This window comes from Rhipicephalus microplus, chromosome X (assembly GCF_043290135.1).
Source record: "Rhipicephalus microplus isolate Deutch F79 chromosome X, USDA_Rmic, whole genome shotgun sequence".
NCBI lineage: Eukaryota > Metazoa > Arthropoda > Arachnida > Ixodida > Ixodidae > Rhipicephalus > Rhipicephalus microplus.
Window position 1 is genome coordinate 26,788,979 of NC_134710.1, and position 26,106 is coordinate 26,815,084.

A 26,106-nucleotide genomic window follows, 5' to 3' on the forward strand; every position below is an offset into this window, starting at 1 on the left:
TCAACAGGGGCACTGCGTTTCACCTGACGCGTCCTAAACAACCTAAAATCAGTTTGATATTCTATTACCAATGAGTACATTATTAGTCAAAAGCTTTATGAATACTAAATTGAAGTTTTTTTAGGCTGGAATGGCAAAAACAACCATGCAGCAAGACATTTCTACGCAAATATACAGCTTTAGAAGTCAATCAACCAGTATAGCCTAACTACTAAAATGTAACACATAGCACACGTTAGCCTTTTCAGCAAAAAACAATCACACGTATAGGCAGTTTGTCACAGAAGCAGACGCATGGTATCAGTCCGTCGCCCTCCTGCCGGCCGCACAGTAGCAGACGAACAGGTTATAGGTAGCGCCACCTACGGCGAGCGATTGAACGAGAGCGGGGACACGCGCTCCCATAGGAACCCCGCTATCTGAACAGGTCAGGAGTGTAGTAGGTCATGGTTTTGCTCATGTTTCTCTTGCGGAGATTCGGTACCTATCTCTCGTGAAACGGTTTCGAAGAAAGAAATAGAGAAGCTCTTCGGCGCTGTAGCTTGAGAAAAAACGCCGTCGGCAGTTGAAGAAAATGCGACCAGAAAGCTGAGGAGTACGTACGTACAAGTATACTCACTGTCACTAAAGCCAGTCGTGCGTATGCATCTACGGGTGGCATGCGAAAATTATTCTTCACAAAATATCAACGACGCTTTCTGCGTCGACGCTTCGTCGATTTATGCTGTAAACCTGCCGAGCTTGATTGGAAAAGTAAGAGTGCTCACGAAATGTGTTACACCATATAAACCATACGAAATTGGCGCGCATTGCATCCACATCCTCCAGCGCTCACTTTCATGGGGCATTTGCTTCTTATAAATCTGTAGTTGGAAAACGTTTTTGCTTGGCAGCGAAAGCTATGTGCACTGCGTAAACGATAATTTGGTAACCCCATGCGTGCACTGTTTCGTAATGTGTGAATGCAAACTCGGTTGTAGAAAGGGGCGTTTTCATTCACATGTTTCCTGCGTAGTTCCTCGATGAAGGTCTGGTTTTCTATATGAGACATCATGATCGCCAAACAAGCATCTAGACAGCCGCTGAAAGAAAAGTTTGTTCAGATCTACGAAGGATTTTTCAAGGCAAGTGCTACTATGAGGTGTTTTCTTCGGTCACTAATTGTGTAAACCAAAAAATTGTCAAACGTCTTGCCCTTTTATAAACCATCATTTGCATTCTTTTATGCAGGGCGTCGATCCGTCGGTGAATAATCAAAACTTTTGGGACGAACTGTTCTTGTTAAAGGTAAAAGAAGGTCGCCGGTTGCTGCTACAGTCGAGTAATAGAATATACTTTTACAGCGCAAACATAAAACGATCCACAAAGAAAGATTTCATCACGTATGTAATACACGGTTTCATTTCTTTTGTCAACTCTGATTGTTCCTCTGAGTGTCTGTTATCTGTCGAGATGTGTGGCGCATGTGCGGTGAGGTTGCCCAGGAGGTATTTATGCATTGACATATCCCGAAATAAAGTCAGTTGTTAGTCAGCGCTGGTGTGTGTCGTCGCTTTCTTTGTGGATCGTTTTATGTTTGCGCTGTAAAAGTATATTCTATGGCTATGAACCAACTAGGCCCAAAAGAAGTTTTACTTACAGTCGAGTAACCAGCTGTTTGTTTCTAGGTCAATGTCAACTTTATACAGCAACAATTTGACAACCTGTCAGGGGAAGATCTCGTGAGACTGAAGGTACACGAAAGCAATAAATCTCTAAGGCAACAGTGCCATCAATTTCTGGATGCTTTTGTAATTGTTTTTGCTTGCAGGATACAATAAACAGCCTGTTTTATCACTGTGTACAAGCCTTGCGAAGTGACCATCGTATACGAGTAGTGAATGCCTTGCAGGTGAGGCTTTAAAATGAAATTGATTGTTAGTAGTTGTTGATTCCTTGTTCTGGCATTATTTAGCATATGCAATTCCTGTTTTCAATTGTTAGTGCAGGCTAGACAATAATTTGCTGAAACTGCTGTTTGAAGCAATTTCACCAAGTTTGAATCTGATAAGAAGACTAAAGGTTTCACCAAAAGCTATGGTGTGGCACTGGTACGTTATTAGGAAACGCAATAGTTGAGGGTTTACGGAGTATAAAAAGATAAATACTGCTAAAGTTGATTTCAGTTTTGGGACCTCTTCATACTTTAGGTTATTCTTTACTCCTCTGTATCACTAAAATAACATAGATGTGACAGCAAGAAGCAATATAGAATGTTGGCAATGTGAAATGGCTTTAATGCAAATTAGTTTAGACGCTTTTCTGTTGCGAGTTTCAAATCTGTACCACATTCTTATGAGTGTTTGCTGTACGCTGTCATGGTTTAATCATGCTTTATCAAGGGTTGGTGTCATAACTGTAGTCTTAGATGCTTTTGCTAGTGCTCCATCGCTAGCTTTACATCACTTAGGCTTACCTAGTTTTTCGCTGGTTAAAATTGTTCATCATAACTTTCTTTCTATTGTAAACATTTTCTCAACTGGTTGAACAAGCTAAAAAACAATATTTTACTTCTTGTATGCAAGGACCATTGTGCACTATAGCAGACTGTGAAAATGTGACCAAGACTGTGAAAATTTGTTACATATGTGAAAAATTTGTTACAATTTTTATAGCATTGCTACACATTAACACAGTGTCTGATTTAGTGTACTTGCATAGTCAAGGGCTCTATCGAGCAGAGGAACCTGCAAGACCCAGTACTTTGCAAAAACCTGACAGCAAATGCACCCTGGTGGGCAGCTTTAGTTTGTTACAAAGGGTAACTACTTTTAGAGCAATTATCATGAGGAAAAAAAAAAAACATCCACGTACTCTTCTCTCAGCTACAATGAAATACAAAGATAAGGAAATACTGATTGGGTTGCATTTTTATGTAATGGTGCTTCACTGTGTAGGAATAGGAGCACCAAGAACGGCTTCGGGTTATTGGGCGTGAATGTTAAAATAAATTTTGTTATCTTATTGCTTTACTATAAAAGGTTGCTGTGCACTACTGAGCCGTGCTTTGAGCACATAATTTACACAGTTGCTGAATGCTGTACTTTCTTTAAGTTTGATTCATCACGTCAACTTTGATTGCCTCCTTTCGCAGACACTGTGCGCCCTCATTCAAGGCGTGTACAGAAAGTCTCATGGGGACTATGGCTTTGATATCATCAATCTCCTCATTGGATTTGACATGGCTGAAACAACAATGCAGGTAAGTTTTAGAAAAAGATCTATTTTTTGTTATTATATTACGAACGACAAGTTTTAAAGATTCAGATGGAACTAGAGTTTTGCGTTCTGGTGCTCCAGTATTGCTGAGGAAAAAAAAATAGCAGCAGTCAAGGGCATTGATACGTCATGAGGTCGTTTTCAGGCGGGTGATATGAAGTGTGCTAACGCCGTTTGCACCACTAAAATGTCATTTTAATTCAAAATGCGCATTTCCTATGCACGACAGTAGCACTAGGAGGTTTCTGGACTGCTATTTCAGTAATCGTCGACTTAATGCTTGCCTTTTGGGTCCCTTCAAGTTCGCATGACCTTTCGTAATGGTATCCATGCACTGATTTGTCGCTAGAACAATACTGTTCACAACAACCGTGGTTTTTGAGGCCTGCTACCTTCACCGCACTTATTACTGGACGATTAGTTATAACAAAAATATTTAAATATTTTGAACCTCACCCACATTTAGTTTTGTTGCCTTAATCCTCGCCTTTACTTCTTGTGCTTTTCTACGCAGCGTGTATTGACTGATGTGGTATGATGCGAGAATGTTGCAATACCTACATGCATCGCTTGCTCAACTTTTAATTACAATTATCGTATCTTGTTTTCAGTGACTCTGGCATCAACCAATTCATGTGCCAGTACCTCATTGCATCATGACTGATAATAGAAAGGGAGATGTCTAAATATGCAATGCAAAAGAGCAGTGTTAGGACAGAATCATTTTTGCTGCCCTTGTGCTGCAGAGAGCTAGAAAAAGCCTACCGGCGTGGCTTGAATAAACATGGCAAATTCCTATGTGTACATTCTGGGAAGTCCCCCGTCGTACTCATCAAAGGTTTTAGCCCCAACGCAGTACACAAATTTTTTTAATCAAAAGTGTTTGCTGCATATGCGATAATGAATGCTGCGTTGCCTCCCCATTCTTGGCTGTATCGAACATGCATCCGGCTGCTTCTTGGTTTTAGAGTGTGCATAGAAACTGAATGAGCCGTTTCTTTAACCATACAAGGATTGAGCAGAATGGTTGCTTTGATCCTACACCTCAGGAATTGTTCTTTTCAGCCTGGTGCAAATAAAGGTAAATTCCTATGCGTTGAGACCCGTGAAGTACCCCGTCGTACTTGCGGAACATTTTAACTCCAATTCTGGATGCATAATCTTTGTGGATGCATGGACGCTCCAAAAAAAAAAAAAAAAAAAAAAAAAAAAGTGACCGCTGAGTGAGCTGCACACCTGAAGATAAACGCTGAATTGTTTCGCCGATTTCAGTTTTATCAGTCTAGTATATTGCTGCCGTGACGTTTTGGAAGGGTTCATTTACATTAAGCTCACTCAAATCTGTCTGGCACTGCGGTATCGATCAACAAACCTGTAGGCTAGAAAATTAACTGCCTCAGGATTGGAAGCAAATGCGCCGCACTGACAATGGCACAGGAGAGTCATATGTCACGTGGTGTCATTTACTACATTGCAGCGCAGCAGCGCCGCACTCTACAGGGGTTGCCCTCGAGGCCAATGGTCTTTATCGGTCATTTTGTGAGAAAATGCCATGACAATACTAGTCAACAGTTGTGAAAGGGTTAGCATTTACAGGCCTATTGACCGTTCATGCATTTTAAATATAGCTTCTATATTTTGGGGTCTTATGTATTACTTAAATTAGGGTGTAAAGATAGAGTGCTATTTCTTAAGCTGATAACCTGGGAGTGACTTTTTTTTATGGCACCAACCAAAAATTTGGGTTTTGGACTGTTACAGATTTTCCAATGCATAACCAGATTGCTGTCATAATTGCAGAAAAGAGTTCGGCTCGCTATCAGTCAATAAGCCAAAGTCAGATTTAGGCATTCTCGTAGGGTTGTTTGTCGAGAGCTGTGTAATATCGACAGTGCAGCATGCAGATAGTAGAATTAACAATGATTCACTGAAGTTAATACAATGGTACCTCTCTGTTATCCCTAGGCAGGGGAGTTAGCTGCACTCTCCGGCCTCTTGGCACCATAAAAAATAAAGGTGACATGGTTTTGTAATTAGAGGAGACATAGGGTGTAACCCTGTACTCTTGTAACATGCTTGGGGTGGAATAATCGAGTGAAATCTGGTTTTACCTAGAAACGAACAACCCTAACTACAAAGGACCCCTGGTATAGTATACTTAATTTTCACTGTTGACATTATGTGCAGAAACTTGAATATACATGTGGGGAGTCACAACATAGGTTAATAAAGACACGATATTGAAACAGTTAAATTATGTTAATTAAGTTGAGGAAGTGAAAAAAAAAGCATGATGGGGAGAAGCCCCGGCACTCATGCTCTTCAGGGCTCTTGTGATTCCTTGTACTTTTTGCACCATTCTTTTCTCTCTTTTTGCTATTCTTATTTATTCCATTAATATATTGTGCCATCTGTGCACTAAAAAGCGAGACATGAATTACTAACATGCCCAAGCACATGCTCTTTAAAGATAAATTGTGTATTTATCACCAACACTGAAAAATTCAAGTACTTGTGTGCTTCTTGTATTCAGGGACACTTCTTGTTGTCAGTGACGATTGAAAAGGTGATGTTTTATCCTGAAAATGGCTGTGCTGAAATTGAGTTTTACTGAAGGGGGCAGCCAAAGTCCCAAGTCTTGTACAGTGGCAATCCTGACTTCTGTTGTAGGTAGGCTCTGAACTGATATTGGTGAAGTAGCTTTACATTGATGGATTGTAGAAGTTGTTTTGCTCATCCCTTTAATAGTTGATGCCTTTCAGTGGTGCTTTCCAAGGCTTCTGAATGTGCTTTGAGAAACACTGGTGTATGTCATTCTTTATGTGTTCAATAGTGCAGATGATCCAGGATACCTGCCTACTGGGCAAACGGGGCGCCAAAAGGTCAATGAGGGACATGGTTTCTTTCAGTAAACCCACTGCCTGATATAATTTACTATGTAAAGAAAGCATATGCAATTTCCAGGTGTGCTCTGCTGTGGAGTTTTTGCTCTTGATCTCATTTTATTTTTTGTCCCACAGGAGCTGATCGAGTTGATTCGTGGTTTTCTGGAAGGGGATTACAGTCACAGCCTTAAGTCTTTGGTTCTCCGATTTCTGCTTGTGCTTGTAACCGTAAGTGCATGTCTACAAATTCTCTTTCCTTGGGCTTATGTTGTCCACTTGTTTGGTTCTTGTAGGTTATGTGAGACAGTTGTACCTCGTTATCATTGAAATTTTATTTGAAGATAACATAACCATGAGTAAAATATGAGGGGGTCTTATGGTAGATGACTTTAAAACTTACGGGTGCATGCACGTGCATACATGCATACGCACACATGCATGTGCGTGCATGCACGAACATATACACACGTGCATAAAACACACATGCGAAAGGGAATCATTGATATGTCAGTCTGCCTTATTTGAGGACATTATGGGTGTGAATATTACAACAAACACAAGAAGCTTTCACAGTGAGGATTCCTGTGACAAAGAATAGCTTGAGAAAAAGGAGAGTGGAGGCATGGTTATGAAACATGAGGAAAGATGGACAGACCAAGACAAGGGTTAATCAGCAAGCACACATATTCATGCTCCCTTTGAGCAGCTCCCTTTGCCACTGTATTCTTGAGAAGTTTTCATTCTGAAAGGTTGGCTTTACTGTTACCCTTAAACCCCGAGTGGCTGAGCTTTTTACAGTATATGAAGGAGGGAAATTTCAGCATGGGGATGATTTCACCATTCAGTACTTCTTATCCATTGACAGGTTGATATGAAAAGAGCCATTATATTTATTAGCTATTAAGTGTGAATGTATGAGGTGGTAGCCTGCAGCTATAAAGGAAGTTGATTCTTATTATACAGTAGCTACGTTATATGTGCTGCATATTTTTTTCATTTATTATTATTTATAAAATGATGTGTACTTCAGTTTTGGTTATAAAGGCAGGGCCCCGTAACTCACAGAAGGGCTGTTAAGGGGGTCCTTATGTCACGTTCAGTTGTATACTTCAGTTTTGTTATAAAGGCAGGACCTCATAACTCACAGAGCAGTTGTTAAAGGGGTCCTTATGTCACGTTCAGTTGTATACCAGTTTTGTTATAAAGGCAGGGCCCTATAACTGACATAAGTGTTGTTAAGGGGCTCTTATGTCACGTTCAGTTGTATACTTCAGTTTTGTTATAAAGGCAGGGCCTCATAACTCGCAGATCAGTTGTTAAGGGGGTCCTTATGTCACGTTCAGTTGTATACCACAGTTTTGTTAATAAAGACAGGGCCCTATAACTCACATAAGTGTTGTTAAGGGGCTCATGTCACATTCAGTTGTATACTTCAGTTTTGTTATAAAGGCAGGGCCTCATAACTCACAGAGCAGTTGTTAAGGGGTCCTTATGTCACGTTCAGTTGTATACCACAGTTTTGTTATAAAGGCAGGGCCCTATAACTCACATAAGTGCTGTTAAGGGGCTCTTATGTTACGTTCAGTTGTATACTTAAGTTTTATTATAAAAGCAGGGCCCTATAATTCACAGAAGAGCTGTTAAGGGGGCCCTTATGTTAGGTTCAGTTGTATACCTCAGTTTTGTTATAAAAGCAGGCCCCCATAGCTCACATAAGAGTTGTTAAGGGGCTCTTATGTTACGTTCAGTTGTATACTGTGGGGTCTGAAGTTGGTGAGTGCCACCACGCTCTTGGAGTGAACGTACACAGCAGACGCGGTCGAAACAAACCAAACAACACATATTTATTTAACTGCTTTTTGATTGATGATATCGTCAGCTGAATTATTATACATCACTCGTGATCAACACGCTAAGACATCTTTACACTATTAAACAACACTCAACAACGACATGACAAACAAGGTGGTGTCGTCAACGCCTGACTCACCACAAGGGCCCCTGACGGACGGCCCGCGGTGCCGTGCACCGGGGTCCCACTGCGAGAGACAACCGTTCGCGCCAAACGCCACCAGCCGAAGAGACTCGCCCGATTATCTCCTGCCGCCAGGAGTCACCGCTGGTGCTGCCAACCTAACCCCTAACCATGATGATGATAGCGGTAATCAACACTCGCGAACACGCCACCGGCCGCTCAATAGTTGTGACTCCGAAATACGGCTTCTGAGCGAGACACGTGCACTACGCGGCGCAAACAACTTTACAGGGGGTGTCAGCACCTTCACAGTTTTTCAGTTTTGTTAAAAAGGCAGGGCTCCATAACTCACAGAAGAGTCGTTAAGGGGGCCACCTTATGTCACTTTCAGGTATACAAACACTAGAGCGCATAAGAAATTAGTTCAACGGCGGCAGAATAGGTTATTTTATTCAAACAAGTGGAGATAGCATGAAACAATGTAAGTTAGTTTTGTAAAAGGCAAACGACTGGCGTTCTGTTAAGGTCTGCGGGTAGTTTGTTCCAAAGATGTGATGCGGTATGTGTGAGTGTAAATGATCCATAATTTGTGCGAAATTTTGGAATGGTTAAAGTACTGGAGGTAACTAATCGTATCGGCTATGGGTTGTTTTGGTAATTTTTGCTGAAGGACACAGTACAGGTTTCTGCATGATTTTCTACAGCGATACGAGAACGTGGTAATCAATGTAGCTTTCACAAGAAGAATATTAAGTAATGGGTATTATGCAAATGTAATTCAGTCTGTCCGTGTTAGAAAGAGAATATTTGGTGATAAAGTGGTGGGGTTTGTGAGTCTGTAATGGTAATGGCGTATGTACATGATTATCGAATGTATGAAACTGATATAAAGGGTGGGAAGGGTGTGCAAAGGAAAAAATTAAACACAGTTTATACAATATTGGTATTTTCTTATATATAGATAGTGCTTCATGTATATGTTTATGCCAGTTTTATTGACTGTCGAGATGAACACCCAGAAATTTTGTGTGATTAACTTTTTGCAAAGGAAGGCTGATGAAGTTCTATAATGTAATGTTTATTAGTCGGGTGTTTTTGCATGGAAGATCATATAGTTACTTTTTGTTGTGTTTGCATGAAGGTGATTTGTTTGGAGCAAGTTAGGTAGCTTTAGCAGGACATGATTACTTTTTTTTCCCATTTCAGCTATGAGAAAGATATTAGTACAGTCTGCGTATAAAATGCAGTCTTCTGAGATATAGTCGGGTAAATCATTTGTGTATACCAGAAAAAGGAAAGGGCCTAAAATGGAACCCTGAGGAATTCCTTTGTTATCATGTGGGATGATGTCGTATGATTCACAACCACATACTCTTGCCAGTTTCTGAGATACGTGCTAATTAGGCTTAATGGTGCTTCACGAATACCATACTTGTCAATTTTTTGCAGCAATATGTCATGGTCTACAAGATTGGAAGCATTCGTTAAGTTCATGAAGATACCCATAGTTATTAGTTCTCTTTCTAAACTTATTAATATTTTTTTTGCGACGTTAGTTAACATAGGAAAATTAAAAGAAATATTTTCTGTTGCTGTCATGGTTGTCTTCTGTGGGATAAATTTGTGATAAAATTAAGCTTTTATACAATAAACATTTAGTATATTCGCATAACGTTCATCTATTTTATTTATTACTCTAACAGTACTGTATAGATGTGTGTGTTTCATCCATGAGATGGTTCCAAATTATGGCACTAGAATAATACTTGATTTATGGCATTATACCTGTTTAAATTGTGCCTCACCTGTGTTGCCCTGAGGCAAAGTGTTAGTTCCTAAACATTTTCTAAACATCTTGTATATGTGCAAATCTATAAAGATGTTCATGCGTTCAGTATGCCTAAAGGGACACTGAAGAGCAAAATGGTTTTCTGCTAATTAGTGAACTATAATTTCACAATCCAAGAAACTCTACTGTTACTGCGACATGATGCTTGCTGAGCTAGAAAATGCACTGAAACCTTGAGATTCCCTCGCCGAACACCGCGACGTCATAGATTTTCAGGCGTCTACTGGAGCCTACGTAGCTTCTAATCGAACCAGAGACCTTGCATACGGTGTTTCAGAAAATTTCATAGAGCGAATGTCTCAAAAATGTGAAAAATACATTTTGAAATTTTCTACGTCACACACACAGATTTAGAATGAAACTTCAACCTTGATTTTTGCCGTTAATAATCCACTTATGATAGGGAAGCATATGGCATTAGAGTTCTCAGAGTGCAGTTTGCAAATCTAAACCAAGTCATTGTTTCTCTTTAGTGTCCCTGGAAGATGTAATGGTGGGCTAGTTGGTTAGCCATTACAGCTTATAGCAGTGAACATCAAAAAACAAGGACTGCTCAGAAACATTAGAATAGACAGGTGGCACTGTCTGACAAAGAAATGATTTTGTTACTGAATGTGGAAATGTTACTGTCCTGTATATTATCCATGTTTGCTCATGTGTGATGAATTTCTGTATATATCTTAAATTTTGTAATCTGTGCATCTCATCATGTCATTAGGTTTATCACAAAGTGATTCAACACGTGTTTAAGAGAGTATTTGAGCTTGTTCGACAGTAACAAACATCAGCACTTGCTTTGTTTGTCTATTCTTATGTTCCTGTGTCGTCCTTGTTTTTGATGCACGTTGCTATAAGCTGTCATGCTTTGAAGCTCCGTTGCTGACCTGCAGGTCGCGGGATCGAATCCCAGCTGTGACGGCTGCATTTCCGATGGAGACGGAAATGTTGTAGATGTTGCTCAGATTTTGGTGCACGTTAAAGAACCCCAGGTGGTCGAAATTTCCGGAGCCCTCCACTACGGAGTCTCGCATAATCATAGGGTGGTTTCGAATCATTAAACCCCACATATCAATAGATCAATCAGCGAACTTATCTGCGTTTTATAAGTGCCCTGCTCGCCCTTTAACTCTTTCTGTGCTAACCTTTTTTTCTAACTTTGACTGATTTATTGTGAACAATGTGCATTATTTAATATCAATAGTTATTATGTTATTTCTCACTGTCATTTGCTGTCGGTTATTTTTCATATTTACGTGTTGCTGGTAAAGCAGGGACACAGAAGCAGTCTGTATGAAATGTGATATTTCTTGAAACAAAAATTAGCATCTTTTTGTTATCTTCACAGTGTGGAAAGGATGTTGCAGAGGTGCTGACATGGGGCGAAGCATGTTAGTTGAACAGTGAAAATAATGAGCATGGTATTAGCATGTGCAGGTAAACGCAAACTCATCTCACTGGATCACTGTGATTACTAGTTTCACAACACTATTGCAGAATGAGCTGCACAAACGGTGTGAGCAAACACATCAAGCTTCTTCTTGTTTCTGTTTGATATAATTTGAGCTTGAACATCAGGTGTGGAGAGATGTGGGAAAAGCAGTCAAACGAAGTGACCGACGATCCTGGCTTGCTCAACCTTTGGAACTTCTGTGAATACTTGCAAACAAGTGTGGACCATTAACTTTTCAAGCTTGCTACTCTATACAACTTTGATGCCTTGTGCCGAGCTGACTTGAGGAAAGACACACATTTCACCTGCATCTAAAGTATTGCATCGCGTTTCATCGGCAATATTTTGAAGGTGCCTTGATGCATCTGAAAGTTAGCACAATGAATTTTATTCAAATTGGCTGTATAAACATTTGAGGTAGGCCTCCTCGGATGGCACAGTGGGCTCCTTTCACTTCAGTGATTTGTGGTGAATAGACAATCATTTAATCTTAGGCTTCAGTAAGTGGAGATGAAATATAGTTTACGTTCTGTGTGTTATTTCTGTGGCTCAAGCACTTGCTAAATGGGGGCACATGCATAGCTTCTTTTTTAAAATAATTAATTAGATGATTTAACGTTAGTGCTCATGAGTTTTTGTTGTTGCCAGTGAAGATAACAGCACTGGAATGATTTTGTGTGTTGGTTTTTTGAACTTGCAGGCTACTGAAAATGTTAGCAATAACACGCTTCTGGAGTACGTAATGATGAACTGTGTTTTTGAAGCCATTCTACAGGTACAGTTGTCATCATTTTTTCTTGAGCCAATTTTTACTTTATTTCTGTTCAGCAGCAATGCTTTCTTATTGCAGCTGCTCGCAGACAAACACTCTCGAGCACATTGTGGCTACGATGCTGTTTTAGTCTTGACAATCCTTGTGAGCTACAGAAAATATGAGGTGAGCACTTTTTTGCCATGAAAATTTTGGTTTATCCAATAAGTGGGTATTATGGTTGACTTGCAGTCTGGGGCAGCCCTACACTATTAGGTGCCCTAAGTTTTCTTTGGCCAGGCCTCACCCCACTTTTTATCTTTCTTTTTAATAATTAAGGTCCATGCCCCATACAAAATTATATTTTTTGCAGACCCAGAGTAGTTGCTTAATGCGAGTGTTTTGTCAGTTACGAATCTCGTTGCTTGAGAATATAGGCTCAGGATGTGTGCTACGCTGAACTAAAGAAATCTAAAAATGCTTTGGGGTGCACAGGGTGCCCCCTTATTGATTGTGCCCTGGGTGACTACCCAGCTGGTTAACCCACAAGGCTGGTTATAGTAGTTTCAAAGCAAAGGGCATTGTAGTGCACTCTGGTATTTACCCAAACCTAGCCTGACCTAGAAAGCTACTTGTCCAACAAATAGAATGAGATAACTATGCAGTCTGCAAAATAAATTAGGACATGAAAACATTGTGAGGAGTTGCACAAATATCAAAACATTTTATGATAAAAGGGAGAACACAAATCTGATTGATTTGCCCATTTGGAGTGACTTATCCTTTTTATGTGCAGGCAGCCAACCCGTACATTGTAAAGCTTTCTATTGTGGACAATGAACTGGCATTGAATGTGAGTAAGGCTGATGTACATTTCCAGCTTACAAAAGGAACATTTCTTAGATTGTTCTTTCGTGCTTAGAAATCTGTTGTTGGTGTTGTTCTAATGATTTATCAGGTTGCACAGGCCATAATCTTAACCTAAGGGCTTCATCATCTTCAGACCGCCTAACTAGGGTGCTTTAGTGAACTCACTCTAATTTCCGTCATGGTAGATTTAATGTGATTGTTGAAGCCACCGTGCAGGGTTGGAAGAGGATGATATTGCTATAAGCAACATATCAGGTTGTCACCTACTGTGGAAGTGCTTTGCCATCTAGTTTTTGTTTTGCCAGACAATTAGCCCTTGATTTAGTGGTTTATTTAATCTGATAATGTAAAAGGTGAATTTGCTAATAGCCTAAACTTCTGACCAAAACTTGGGGATCACACCATACACTTACGTGTGTAACCTATTGCATCTAGCTGCCTGTACATTGTGATGTTTCAAATAGTTTGTGCCCGAATCCAGTTTTTTATTTGCTGGTATGATCTAAAATTTCTCTCAAGTGCCCATTTGTATATTTCACGGCAAAATATCAGTATTCAAGGATTCTCAAAATGTGAGCTAAAGTTATGGAAGTCTTGCTACATTCTTCTGTAGATGTAAATTCTTGTGCTTTTTTTTTAAATTGATTACTGCTTATTACAGGGATATGGAATGGTTGTATCCACAGCTCTCGCCGAATTTAATAGGTGAGACAAGTTGCCATGAAATAATTATTTTTCTAGTGTCTCATTGTGAAAGCTGGTAAACATATTTTTGGTTGTAGACATTTGTATTTCCAATGATGATGTTGGCTGAAGACTAGCGGGTCTATTGAGTTTTGCCTTTCAATTCAGCATAGATGGAAGCAGATGCACACGTGCAGTACATATAGCACAGACTAATTTTTCTGCAGTACGTAGTAGGCTTGGGCGAGTAATTAAATGTTTCTATATGTTAAATCAAGTTTTACAAAATATATCATTGGTATTCTTTTCAGTTATAATTTTAGTGTCAGAGCTTTTGAAGTATTGAAATGAACTAATATAAGTATTTTCCACAAAGAATGTACCTGGAAAGGTGGCTCACATCAATGTGGTGTGCGCTGCCATCAGACTACTTCTTCAAGCAAAATTCTTGACTTCCTGAAGCCTCACTTAAATGCACAGTTTATGTATTACTTACCAACTTTATTTTCAGTGCAAATTCTTTTTGAAAACATAAAAAAAAATGTTTTTATTACGCTTAAACAGTGGCAAGTTTTAAACTGGATTGCATTTTGCCATGCATAATTTTCACTCCCAATAATAGGATGGAATAGAACGATCTCTGCTTTTCTAAATAACTGATGTTAACGACCGCATACATCTTGAAATATTTGCGCAGGCACATGGGAAGAGAGAAGAGACACACAAATGGGTTCAACACAAATTGTATACAGTCACATTGCATTTGGCAAGCATTTTCAAATCATGAATGGTAATCTACCACAAACCCTCAAGAGGAAGGTATATATAAGACCTGCATCTTGCCGGTACATACGTACGAAACAGAAATCTGGACGCTTGCAAAGAGGGTTCAGCTTAAATTGTGGACACCGCAGTGAGTGATTGAAATAAAAGTGATAGGTGTAACTTTAAGAGACAAGAAGAGATCAGAGTGGGTCAGGGAACAAACTGGGGTTGAGGATATCATAGTTGAAATCAAGAAGAAGAAATGGGCATGGGCCGGGCAGGTAGCACGTAGGTAGGATAACAGGTCGTCATTAAGGGTAACTGACTGGATTCCCAGAGAAGGCAAACACACGAGGTAACTGACTGGATTTCCAGAAATGGCAAACGCACGAGGGGGTGACAGAAAGTTAGGTTGGCGATGAGATTAAAAAGTTCACGGGTATAACGTGGCAGGAGAAGCTGCAAAACCTGGTTGATTAGTGGATTACGGAAGAAACCTTTGCCCTGCAGTGGGCGTAGTCAGGCTGATGATGACGATGACAGTCAAATTTCTTATGTTGTACTTCACTTGATTTTTCAAACATGTCTGCATAAGACATGAAATTTTTTTATGTTTAGTCTAATCCCACTGAACAAGCTATTCACCTCAAATTTATTTTGAACCAAAAACTGATGTTTGCACAAGCTAAGTGAAGTGTTTTTTTACTCTGCTGCTACCACTCCTGCTTGTCACCTTGCAATCAAGCAGTTATATGCACTCAACTGTACAATATCTTGTACTATACTGGATTATAGTCATGATTTGATGTTATTTTGCTTGCTTTTTTCTTTATTTTTTTCCCCATGTCTGGATATTCATAGATAGAACCATGAGCTTATAATCAACTGGAGTTGCTGAACAGTCAGGAGGATAGCATAACAGAGTACAGTCACACTGTTATAAGCACTTTGTACAAAATGCATTTTCTCTCATTTTGCTCCTAGTGTGGTACAGATTGAACGACAGGTTGAGCACCTGATAAACAGTTAGAAGCTTACAGTGTTGTGTAGATGCCTGCAAACGTCTAGAGGACACAGGTTCCATGAAAAATACTTAAATTAGGCTTACTTAAGATGCGGTGCCTTTAATGTGATATACTATCCATGTGCAGGTTTCAAAACCTACTACAGATTACAGCTTAAAAATTGACCCTGTGTGCCCCATACTTGTGAGAATTCAGTTTTTTAGTCTATCGTATTTTGGTACAATAGTACCATGTGATTTCTACTCATTCATCTTGGATGGTTGGCATTTGTTCATAAGGGAATTTGCTTAATGTTTTGCATGTGGTTGTACCGTTGTGCATGATTGCTAATGTTATGCTAGCTGTCTCTAGAACCTTTTTTGAAACTGTGACATTTGTTGACTAATGTGCGTTTCAGGCAGTTTGTGCAAGAACAAGCTGAACCTCAAGCTGGTCTTTTGTCTACAGTAACCAACTTTGTAAGTTGAGAGCTTTCTATTGAAGTGGCCAACAATACTTGATGAATTTAGTCCAAAAATGCTGCCAATGGGTAGTAAAAGCTCTTGCGAACATGTAAGCCAAATTTTATGGCACTGCACACGACAGGAGATTTGCCATTTTGTTTCAAAATTAGCCAAAAGTAGCTCACTCTCCTCTCGGCTGACTAGGTACATAGATGAAGGGACCGACTATTTATTATTATTTTGAATTATTTATTATTATTTATTTGAATATACTGCAGCCCTAATGCAGGTCTATAGCAGGAGTGGATGAGCTATACAAAACTAATACAAACAGCAACGACAATAAAACAACAATAAAACAACAATAAAACTGAAATACATTACGGCAATACATAAGAAAAAATCACTATGGTATTGCAAACACGATCTTTACTAATTTTCTAAATGGGCAGTAGTGGCATCAATGAAATTTTGTAATGATAGTGAACGAATACTGCCCGGTAGGGAATTCCAGAGGTCTATAGTACGTGGGAAAAAACTAAATTTGAATGTGTTAGTACGAGCAAATAAAGGCTTAATGTTCAAGATGTGGAAGCTGCGGGTGCAAGATTCTTCCATAAATGCGGTGTAGTTACCACCAAAAATGCCAGGAGAGGAGTTGATGACTGTATATAATAGTTTTAAAGATTTGATGCAATGACGAGAATGTAATGGTACAATGTTCACTGATTGCAGAGCCTGTGTTGGTGAGAAGTTGTGGCTGTAGTTACGGCATATGAAGCGGATGGCCTTACGTTGAACGCTATCAAGGATTTTTAGGTCACCTTGTTTGTGAGGGTATCAAACAACAGATGCGTATTCTAGAATAGGGCGAATCAACTATGTAGTCATCAGGACACGCAGTCATTGGCTGTTGTCATTATTGCAAAAAGATCCCTTTATAATATTTGTATTGCTTGTTTTAGGCTCAGTAATAAGAAAAATATATACAGTATGACCTCATTACAACAGACCTCCATAGTGAAGAGGATTGAGGTCTGGTGTAAAAGGAGTATGTAAAGTCCATGTACTGTTTGTTACAACAGACCTTACACTAATGCGGAATGGGTCTGTTATAACCGTAGAGAATCAAGAGTCATATAGGAATTTATTCTCAACGGGGCATAAAAAAGTTGAGTTTTTGGAAATTATTCTTCAGTGTCTGTACCCTTTTTTCTACCCGATTCCAAAATAGTTTCTCTGAAAACTATATAGAAGTGCTGTAAAAAAGCTTTTTGCCCCTGCTGAGGTGATAAAAATCATCGTGGAAGTAAAAAAATAAATAAATTGGCCCCGTATCTGCATGTTACACTGTAAATGTCGTCGAAAGACGATAGTCTTGTGTTTAGAGAGAGTGAACAAAACGTTTATTTCATTTTCTGCGCAAGAAAATAGGTGAATGGTATTCTGGAGGTGCTGCGTTAGAGTGCCTCGAGCATGCAGCGGAGGCGAACGAGTGCATCAAGTCACGTCACACATGACACATGAGCGCCGTCTGGCAGTTATCTTGGAAAACGAAGTGCGCGGCGTGCGCACCCTTCTCGGATGCGATAAAGTGTAGAACGCAAGGCGACGGGTAGGTGCCACCACCGTGTCGTCTTAGCAAAGCGGTGGAAACACTTGCCTCTTTGTGCAAGCGTTGCATCGTCAGCTCAGCGTGATAAGCGCTACGGCCCTTAGAATTACTTATTGATGCTCTTTGTAGTAAAAAGACACACGTACAGAATATTGACGCGATGCTGTGGTACCTCAGATGTTCGCAATAATGGCTTTTTAATTTACAATCGATCAAGTGTGAATGCTAAATCTTGAGCAATATTGGTGGGCGGTGCGCATGGGGTCGGCCGTTTGGAGTATCGTCTGGTACCGTTTAGGTCTTGCAGTATCGTTAATGGCGGACAAACAGACAAACGTACAGACAGACCAACATTTTTGCGTCGAATATCCCTTAGGAAAGACTATTGTCTTTAAAAAGGCGTTTTTCAGAAATTTATAGCTTCACGACGGCTTAATTGCCCACCACCATTTTGGGCTCGTGTGTTTTTGTGCACGTGTACAATAAGTTTGTTTCACTCAAGGATATCAGTGTTACATTAAATGGCACTGCATGCCGAAGACTCAACATAGCCTCTGTTCAATATTTATTTCGTCTCCTGTTATTCCCCTCCGCCCCCCCCCCCCCTCTTTAAAAGCTGTTTTATTTTCCGGCGAATGGTGGTAACCTTAGGCGTGATGTTAGCACATAAAGGTTGCTGTGTCCTTTCGGACCTGCTCACTAGATAGTTCAGAAAAAGACGAAGGCTACCTTTTAACTGCTTTATTTCGAAAGGCAATTCAAAGAAAAGCTCGAACATACTACGTATTTATTTGCTTGAGTGCTCCTGATGTAAAGACGTGAAGCTCTAACTATGAAGCATAAAGCTCCCGCATTGTAATGCCTATTTGTATAGCATTACCTGTGTTTTTTTTTTGTACAAAGAAATTTTTTTGTTATTGTAACCATTCACATTCATGTTTCAGGTTGGCACCATGTTTCTTGCTGATGAAGCAACTCCCATGAAGGACTCTGGAAGGTTGGTTGATATTCCTTCTATGCTACCTTACATTTGTCCATAAACATGTGCAAGTTCAGCTGCATCTAATGTGAACACCTCATTAGTAGAGGCCGGATATTTAGGCACTAAGGAAGTGTGGTTCAAGCGCCAAAAGTAGGCAGGCAAGACAGGTTTCAAGCCTGCGGTGTTGTAAATGTAGATGCAATATACTATACTTGCACACACAAAAATGATTTCAAAAGAAATATGTGCATGAACTGCATCTACCACAGGGAAGCAAGAAATTTTTTATTAATGATGCCACAAAGGTGGCAACAGTTAAACCTAGCCGTGCGATTGCGGCGTTCATCTTCGGAAGGAGCCAACATGAGAACGTGAAACTAAGTTTCATGAAAACAAAATACACGCCTTAGTATCTTTCACACTTGGCATTTGTAATCAAAAGTGAGAAACTCCTGATTGTAATTAGGACTCAAAAAAGCAGTTTTGATTAAAAGATTACCCTGACCCTGTGCCTGTTTAAATTAATCTGAGCTATATTCATGAAAACGGAGCGCGTCGACAACCGTTATCAGTCTGCCGCGGTGGTGTACTGGTTATGTCGCTCGGCTGCCCAGCGAAAAATTCTAGTTCGATCCCAGTTTCAGTATTTTCATTTCTATAGAGGCGTAATGCTAGAGGCCCGTGTACTGTGCATGACCGGATGATCAAAACTTCAGAGCTGTTTACTACCGTATCCGTCAAAATCATTTAGGTGTTTTGGGATGTAAAACCATAGATGTTATTTAACAATCGTTGCCAAAACAACTATTGTGATCTCATCCAGTCTGTTTCATTGGTGACCTTGTAGCTTCGTTAGCGTGCTTTCGCTCTAAATTTGATTTTTGGGGGCAAGCTTGTGCTTACTGAAAGACATGGTATTGTAGGGCAAAACTCAATTGGGAAAAAGTAGGAGGCCAACTTTGGTACTCCTGCCTGTTTGTTAGCATTTCCTTTCGAGGTTTGCACTACAGTACCATATCCATGTTTTGCTCAAAGATGGTATACAGTAGACTCTCGGTAATTCAAACTGATAATTCATACTTTCGGTTAATTCAAACAAAATTAATTCAAACTCCATCATTTGGTTAACTCATACTTTTTGCGGTTCTGTACCAAAAAATAACTGCTACTTTCCCACTGCTATTTGAAAACTTGCATACTATTAATCCTAACAGTCTAAAAATGAAAAATAAGTACCTCAGGCTTTCAAAAAAAAAGGCTTCGCTAGTAAACAAATGTTTGTGGAAGACTGCAGCAATGAAGTTCTTATTGGGCACCAATATAACAATTGAAAGAAGAAGCCATTCTAAATGGCACATTGTAAATCCAGCTTAGAAACAGCTAATAAGCAATACACGAAGTGAGGCATGTCAAGGACAAAATAGTTCTCCTGTTGCCTGGAAAGAACCACTCGCTCTTCAAGTGTGTTCATTGACATTATGCTCATAAAACAAAGAATGACACCAACAGAAGCGCAACATTGTGTCAAATTTGTCACAAAATATTGCTACATCGTTCATGATTGACGCAGCACTACAAACAAGGACAAAAGGAACACAGAGTGCACAGGACGAGCACTGTCTTGCTGCTGAAATATTTATTTCGAAAAATGAAAAGGGGAAAACGATTCCAGGCATAGCAGACATGCACATAAGTCAGACAGTAAAGCTAATCATTTAAGCAAATTCAAACAAGTCACCTATTTCATGAGCCAAGCCAATAAGCAAACTCGACGTCTGTCTAGAAATTCGATGCATGATAGACAAGGAGTCTCCTTATATGCTTGGCTCATGTAATATTAGGTGGCATGTTCGAATTTTTTTTAAGGATGCGCACATCTTGTTGCTAAGTGATTATTTGCTTTACTGTATATTACTTGAGTGCATTTCTGCTACGTGCCTTGTTACTTAGGTGCATTTCTACTTCTGTTTTCCCGTTTTTGTTTTTCAAAATCTTTCAGTTGCGAGACAGCACTCATGTGCACTCTGGGTTCTTTTTCTCTTCCTTTCAAGTGATGCATCATTCATGCAAGCATTCCAACTAGCCCAACTTTCCATTCTACTACATGGCACATTCGCTGTCATTTAAGAATACTTTTTCAAAGCCATTTTAAGCCCAAATGAAATGTTTCAGTCTATGACAGCCATATAAAAATTTTATTTCTGAATACAATTGGATAGTTCACTATGTAGATTTTTGCTGCAATATAGGTTTCAAATTCATTGGTGACAGGAGCACACTGGAAAAAAATTGTTCGAGCAAGCCCGACTGTATTGTCAGAACTAAACAACAACCTCGTTTTTCTGATAATATATGGTAGCGCAGACAAAGGACACGGACAGGAGAAGGCACATTCATTGTCCGTGTCCTTAGTCTGCGCTCCTGTATATATTATTATGCTACCATACCAACAAGCTCAAACCGCTACCCTCATTGACCCCTTTTTTCTGTTTCACTTTAAATGGACCTGGCTTAAAAAAAAAGAAAAGAAAATGCCACAAATCTCTTTATCCTCCCAAAGTTCACAGAATCTGATTTATTCCTTTATTCGCTAGCATGGCCTGTCAACTCTTAGCTGTCGAATCGGCACACTCCTGCGTATCGTTCTTTTTGGGTATGGCTGAGAAGGGCAGTATATTTAGCGGGTAGCCAGACCACTAAAAACAAAAGTCATGTGCAAATGACATTTTTCTTTTAATATTTAGTCTCCTTTCCCGTGACAGCCCTCCACGGTTTTGTATTCGCCATCTACTTCCGTCATTGTTGCACGGCAGCATATGGTGGCCAGCGCGTCGCAATTTGACTCGTGCAAGCATTTTTCCAGAAGTTGAATGAATTGAAAAACTAGTGTCAACTTCACAGATAGCTGAATAGTCAGTGTTGCCTAGTAAAATGAACAACGGCGTCCAACTGCACTCAAAAACGAAATTTGAAGTTAAATAGTGTCCATATAGGCGCCGATGTCGGAAATAAGCATTTATAGGCACTTACGGGCATTTAGGCATTAACGCCGAAAATGGGCATTAATAGGCACTATAAAAACACTAGCCTTACTTAACCTTTAATTTGTGCTCGTATGTCATAATGGGGCGATAGGAACGCAAGGAACAAAATAGGCATTTGTCTAAAATTCAGTCTCTATTCATTAATATCGGGACTCGTAAAACTAAAAAGTATTTCATGTACAGTAAAACCTTATTAATTCAGACTAAGTTATTTCTGAATTCCACTTAATTAGAAGTATTGTGTGTATTTGTATTTGAAGAATTGTTGGGTATTCATTAGCTAAACAGATCTGTTAAATCATATCTGCCTGCCAGAATAGACATACGTATAGGGGCACTAAAGCAAAATATTGAGTTAATATCATTCCAGAAACCTTGCTGCACTGGTTAGTGCCAGAGAGGTGCTAAATTTAAGTGGATATTACATTTGAAGTATCCACATACCCTTAGCGTAAGCCAGATTACTTGCCCCAATTCCGAAAGAATAATGTCACATCCACCATCACTGCCCTTTACTGCATCACAGTGCTATGGTTTCTTGCTAAAATGCAAAAGCGTAATTGAAATTCGTGCCAGCAACATCGCATGGATGCGGCATTTTCTTTTACAGTTAGAGTTCACTACCGAGCACGGTGATTGAAGCATGCCACGTTAATAAACTAAATGGGAGTGCATGGGCGATGAAGCATTATGCCCACCTGTGTCGCTTTATCGTTGCCGAAAAAATGGGGCCTTAAACTGGGGCCAATGACGTGTTTTTTGCTCACGCTATTAAATCTGACACTCACAGTACCCAAAAGAAGAGCCTTTGAGATTGGTGCTAGTTACTTGAATGAAATCATCACAGGGATGAGAGTTTGTGCACCATTTATGCTTAGTTGGGGAAGGTACTTACACCCAAAAAATCGAATAGATATTCATAGCCAGCAATTTATGCCATTTTACAGTGTGCTGCAATGATTTTTTATTATGAGTGGTTGCATACTGGTGACAGAATTATAAGTAGCATGTGCTACATCATCAGGCTTGTACTGTGATGTCTTGCTGCAGTCTCATTTCGTATGATACAGTTGCTTTAAAATTTGTTAGTGAAGCACTTTCCAAAACAATTTTGATGTTTCAGACATTCTCAAGCATATCAATGTTATCAGTCAAGCCTAAATTGTTATTTGCCTTTGGTGTTATTTCAATGCATTATGCAATGGCCTGCTTTCCTAGATCATTGCAGCAGTAGTTACTGTCACTGAGGCTAGAGTTACGCTTACATTGAGTCATGTTCACTCACAGGAAGCGTGCTTGCATAAGCTGAAATCGTTGTTCGAAAACTCACCAAAACATTAGCATAGTTTGTCATGCTTTGGTAGATTTGCTGTTTTTTAGATAGTTAAGTAGCCATTTCTGTATTTTACAAACTACTAAATCAATTAGTAATGTCTTCAATATATTTTGGACATTCCTAAGAATTCCAGACATTGCAGCCTAGCTGTGTCCGATTCTCATAAGCTAAGATTTGTTTGTTGTCAATATGAACTGAGGTAATATTTGCTTGCATCATTCTTTCTTTCAGAAGTGATGATGCTGTTCTGCTTGCCCTGTATGAGGCTGTTCACTTAAACAGAAACTTCATTACGATCCTGACAAATGTGAGATGCTGTGCTTCCTAGCTTTTTATTTAGTGGTCATTGAAATGTTTTTTTTTTAACTTGGGGTGGAGCTTTTGTGAGACGGGCCAGACCATCTTGCAGACCCCCCTCCTGCCTCTCTCTGACATCCACTCTATCCTCTATATTGATGGATTACCACCCTTAGACATGTTAATGTTCAATGAAAAGTAATAGGCCATCATAGAATGTATCATTAATCATTACTGATCATAATTGTTTTTAGCTGCGTGCTAGGCAGTTGTGCCTTGTGTACAGCAACCGTGTGCGAGGCACTATGATAGCAGCTGGGGCAAAGAAGCTATATTGGACCTGTTTTTTTTCTTACAAGAAAATCTATGAGGCCTTAATTGTTGTGCACTCTTAAATTTCAGTTTTTTTTTTGCATCAGGTCTGCCATTAGCATAAACAAAGATGCTTTAAAATTGTGCTTTTCAAAGGATTAGGCAATAATAACCAAGGATGCTAACAAATGTGGATAGTCTTAGTAAAGGCTCTTACATGTGCACATCATGTGTTCCACCTATTTAAAAGCACGCATTTTTTTGACCACTGCTGAATGATTAAACAAGGGATGTGTGAATAGTAAAGTTCAGGTTTGAAGGAAATAGTGATTTGGTCAAATAATTTCGAATCGAATATTTTGAATAGTATATAACACATATTGTAAAGAAAAATGGACTTACCTGTTGTGACCCCATGAACTTGCACAATATTTTTTTTTAATTGTGACAAAGAATGTGAAAATACTATTTTTTTTGTTCAAAGTGAAGTTGACGCAACTTGAAATAGTAACAGAAATTGAATTTCCTTAGGATGCAAGTAAAAACTCATAGAATGCGTTAAGTTTTACAGTGAAAGCTGTTATGAGATCACAACAAAGGTCGATTCTGGCGCCGTAGTTGTTCTCTGCTGCTGCTGTTGCTGCCACCAGTGTCTGTAACCACTATATCACACAAGCTAAGAAAAACCTAAATAAATAAAAAATTCTGAGGACACAGTGGGAGCCGAACCCAGGTCCTCTGTGCGGCAGCTCAGTACTCTAACAGAGAGCTATGCTGGTGCTTGAAGCACCGTGGCAAATTGACCCTGTGCAGGCTTCACGTTGGGTAAGGAATTGCATTGACATGTGTAATGAAGCATTTTGGGACATTAAAGTAACAACTAGGTGTCACGAAATTTGGATTAGATTAAGAGTGGGTGGTTGAATGCTCCAACCCATTATAGTGCCTCAGGCACAATTCGTCATCATCAGCCGCAGCATCAACAAAGTGCATATATTGCCTTACAAGTGCCTAGCGGGTACCACGCTGTTCCAAAGGATGATGAATAATGGCATTGTAGGCGCTTTCTCATTACACAAACGTTTTGACAATTTACGGCGAAGTGGGTACCATGCACGTGTGCTTGCAAAAGTTGCTCCAAGTGGTCGCTCTTTCAGCTTTCGTTGTGACTGTGCTGCATGTTATGCACTGGCCTGGCGTTCTTTTTAAAGTTTATTACACTTATAGCATATAAGCCCCATAACAAGCTTTTATAAGCTTAAATGTTGATTAATCATTTTGAGATAACATGCCTATTTAACCTTGAAGTGAAGCTTCACGGCTGTGCAGATTTTTTTCAATAGGTGTTTTTACAGCATAGCACTTTCATGCTGCAGTGAAATCACTTTTACCATGTGGCAAGGGGGGGAGGTTTACATGCAGTCTAATATTGCTAATTTGTCCGCACTTTAGTCATTTTGAATAACTTAAATTTGTGTAGAAGTGAATTTGAATACTGTAATATTTGCACTTTGAATATTCGTACATGCCTGAATTAAACCTTTGCTCTGCTTAACAAAAGTCAATAGGAATCAATGGTTTACTGCACTCATATAATGGTTCCTTTCTTTAGTAGGCTGGAGGGGCCTTTGTGCGTCTTGCTTTTCATCTATCCTTGCAACTGTTGCCTTGTTCTCTCAGTCTCAGACAGAGTCCTGTGCAACTGCAACTGCCCCAACCAGTGGTGCTGCATCTCCGACTGAACACTCTCCGCATGGTGAGCCAGTTACTAGTAATGTAGTATTCTGGCTACTCTTCTCGCTTGAGGACAGCACATGTTGCGTTTTATGATTGCATGTTCAGTATTTGTTTCGATGACTGTGCAGCCAAGTGCAACGATATATTGAACCTATTGGCATCAAGGTATTCATTATATAGAAAAACCTCTCAACATTGGTCAACTATAAAGATAATACATTGCAAAATATACAGATATGGGAAGTGAAAATAGTATCCACACCACACAATTCAAACCTGTGAAGTAACGAATGGCCTTTGTATGTGCAGGTGTCTACTATGCTCGCCATTGAGAAAAAAAACAACAAACAACTTAATTTTTCTTATAATACTCATTGTGCATGAATTACTCACAGAACAGCAGTTCACTTGGACATGCTCTGTGGGGAAGTTAAAAAAAAGATGGACTTGGGGACCAGTAGGACAAGCTTGATTTATCTTCATTGACAATGCTATCTCACTCTCTGTAGAACAGTGACCTCTTTTAGCTCTTTCTTGTAAGCTTCACTAGTTTCTTGAGCTCTAAGTGAATGTTTGGCACTTGAATGAATGAAGAATTTTTGTGATGTAATTTACTGAGAGAATCACAAAATTTTGACACAAGATAAAGTAACACAAGGAGTCAGACAACGTATTAAATAGTTTGACATCTTGAACCTGCACAATAGGGTGTAAGAAATGCAATAATGAAGGCCTTTGGATTAGCTTAAAGGGACATTAAGGAGCAAAATGATTTTTCTCGTAATAGTTAAGTACCATTTCACAATCCCCAAAACACCGCTCTTACCA

General features: G+C 39.5%; 1 protein-coding gene across 3 annotated transcripts in view; it reads left to right on the forward strand.

Annotated features, from left to right (window-relative positions):
- Positions 1-455: 455 nt before the first annotated feature.
- The window catches only part of LOC119175750 (armadillo-like helical domain-containing protein 3), a 66,057-nt gene continuing 40,406 nt past the window's right edge, over positions 456-26,106 (forward strand). For 2 of the 3 annotated variants that reach the window (XR_012886589.1, XM_037426703.2), the window contains exons 1-15: positions 456-595; positions 1,016-1,124; positions 1,231-1,287; positions 1,668-1,733; positions 1,811-1,891; positions 3,134-3,241; positions 6,279-6,371; positions 12,118-12,192; positions 12,268-12,354; positions 12,965-13,021; positions 13,700-13,743; positions 15,910-15,970; positions 18,515-18,567; positions 23,164-23,239; positions 25,222-25,297. Coding sequence is in view for 2 of the 3 variants with exons in the window: in XM_037426703.2 (XP_037282600.2) it covers positions 1,053-1,124; positions 1,231-1,287; positions 1,668-1,733; positions 1,811-1,891; positions 3,134-3,241; positions 6,279-6,371; positions 12,118-12,192; positions 12,268-12,354; positions 12,965-13,021; positions 13,700-13,743; positions 15,910-15,970; positions 18,515-18,567; positions 23,164-23,239; positions 25,222-25,297 (1,006 nt within the window). In the remaining variant the exon portion in view is untranslated. Of the gene's footprint in view, positions 600-1,015; positions 1,125-1,230; positions 1,288-1,667; positions 1,734-1,810; positions 1,892-3,133; positions 3,242-6,278; positions 6,372-12,117; positions 12,193-12,267; positions 12,355-12,964; positions 13,022-13,699; positions 13,744-15,909; positions 15,971-18,514; positions 18,568-23,163; positions 23,240-25,221; positions 25,298-26,106 lie in introns of all 3 variants that reach the window. The other variant, XM_075876092.1, reaches the window with a different exon arrangement.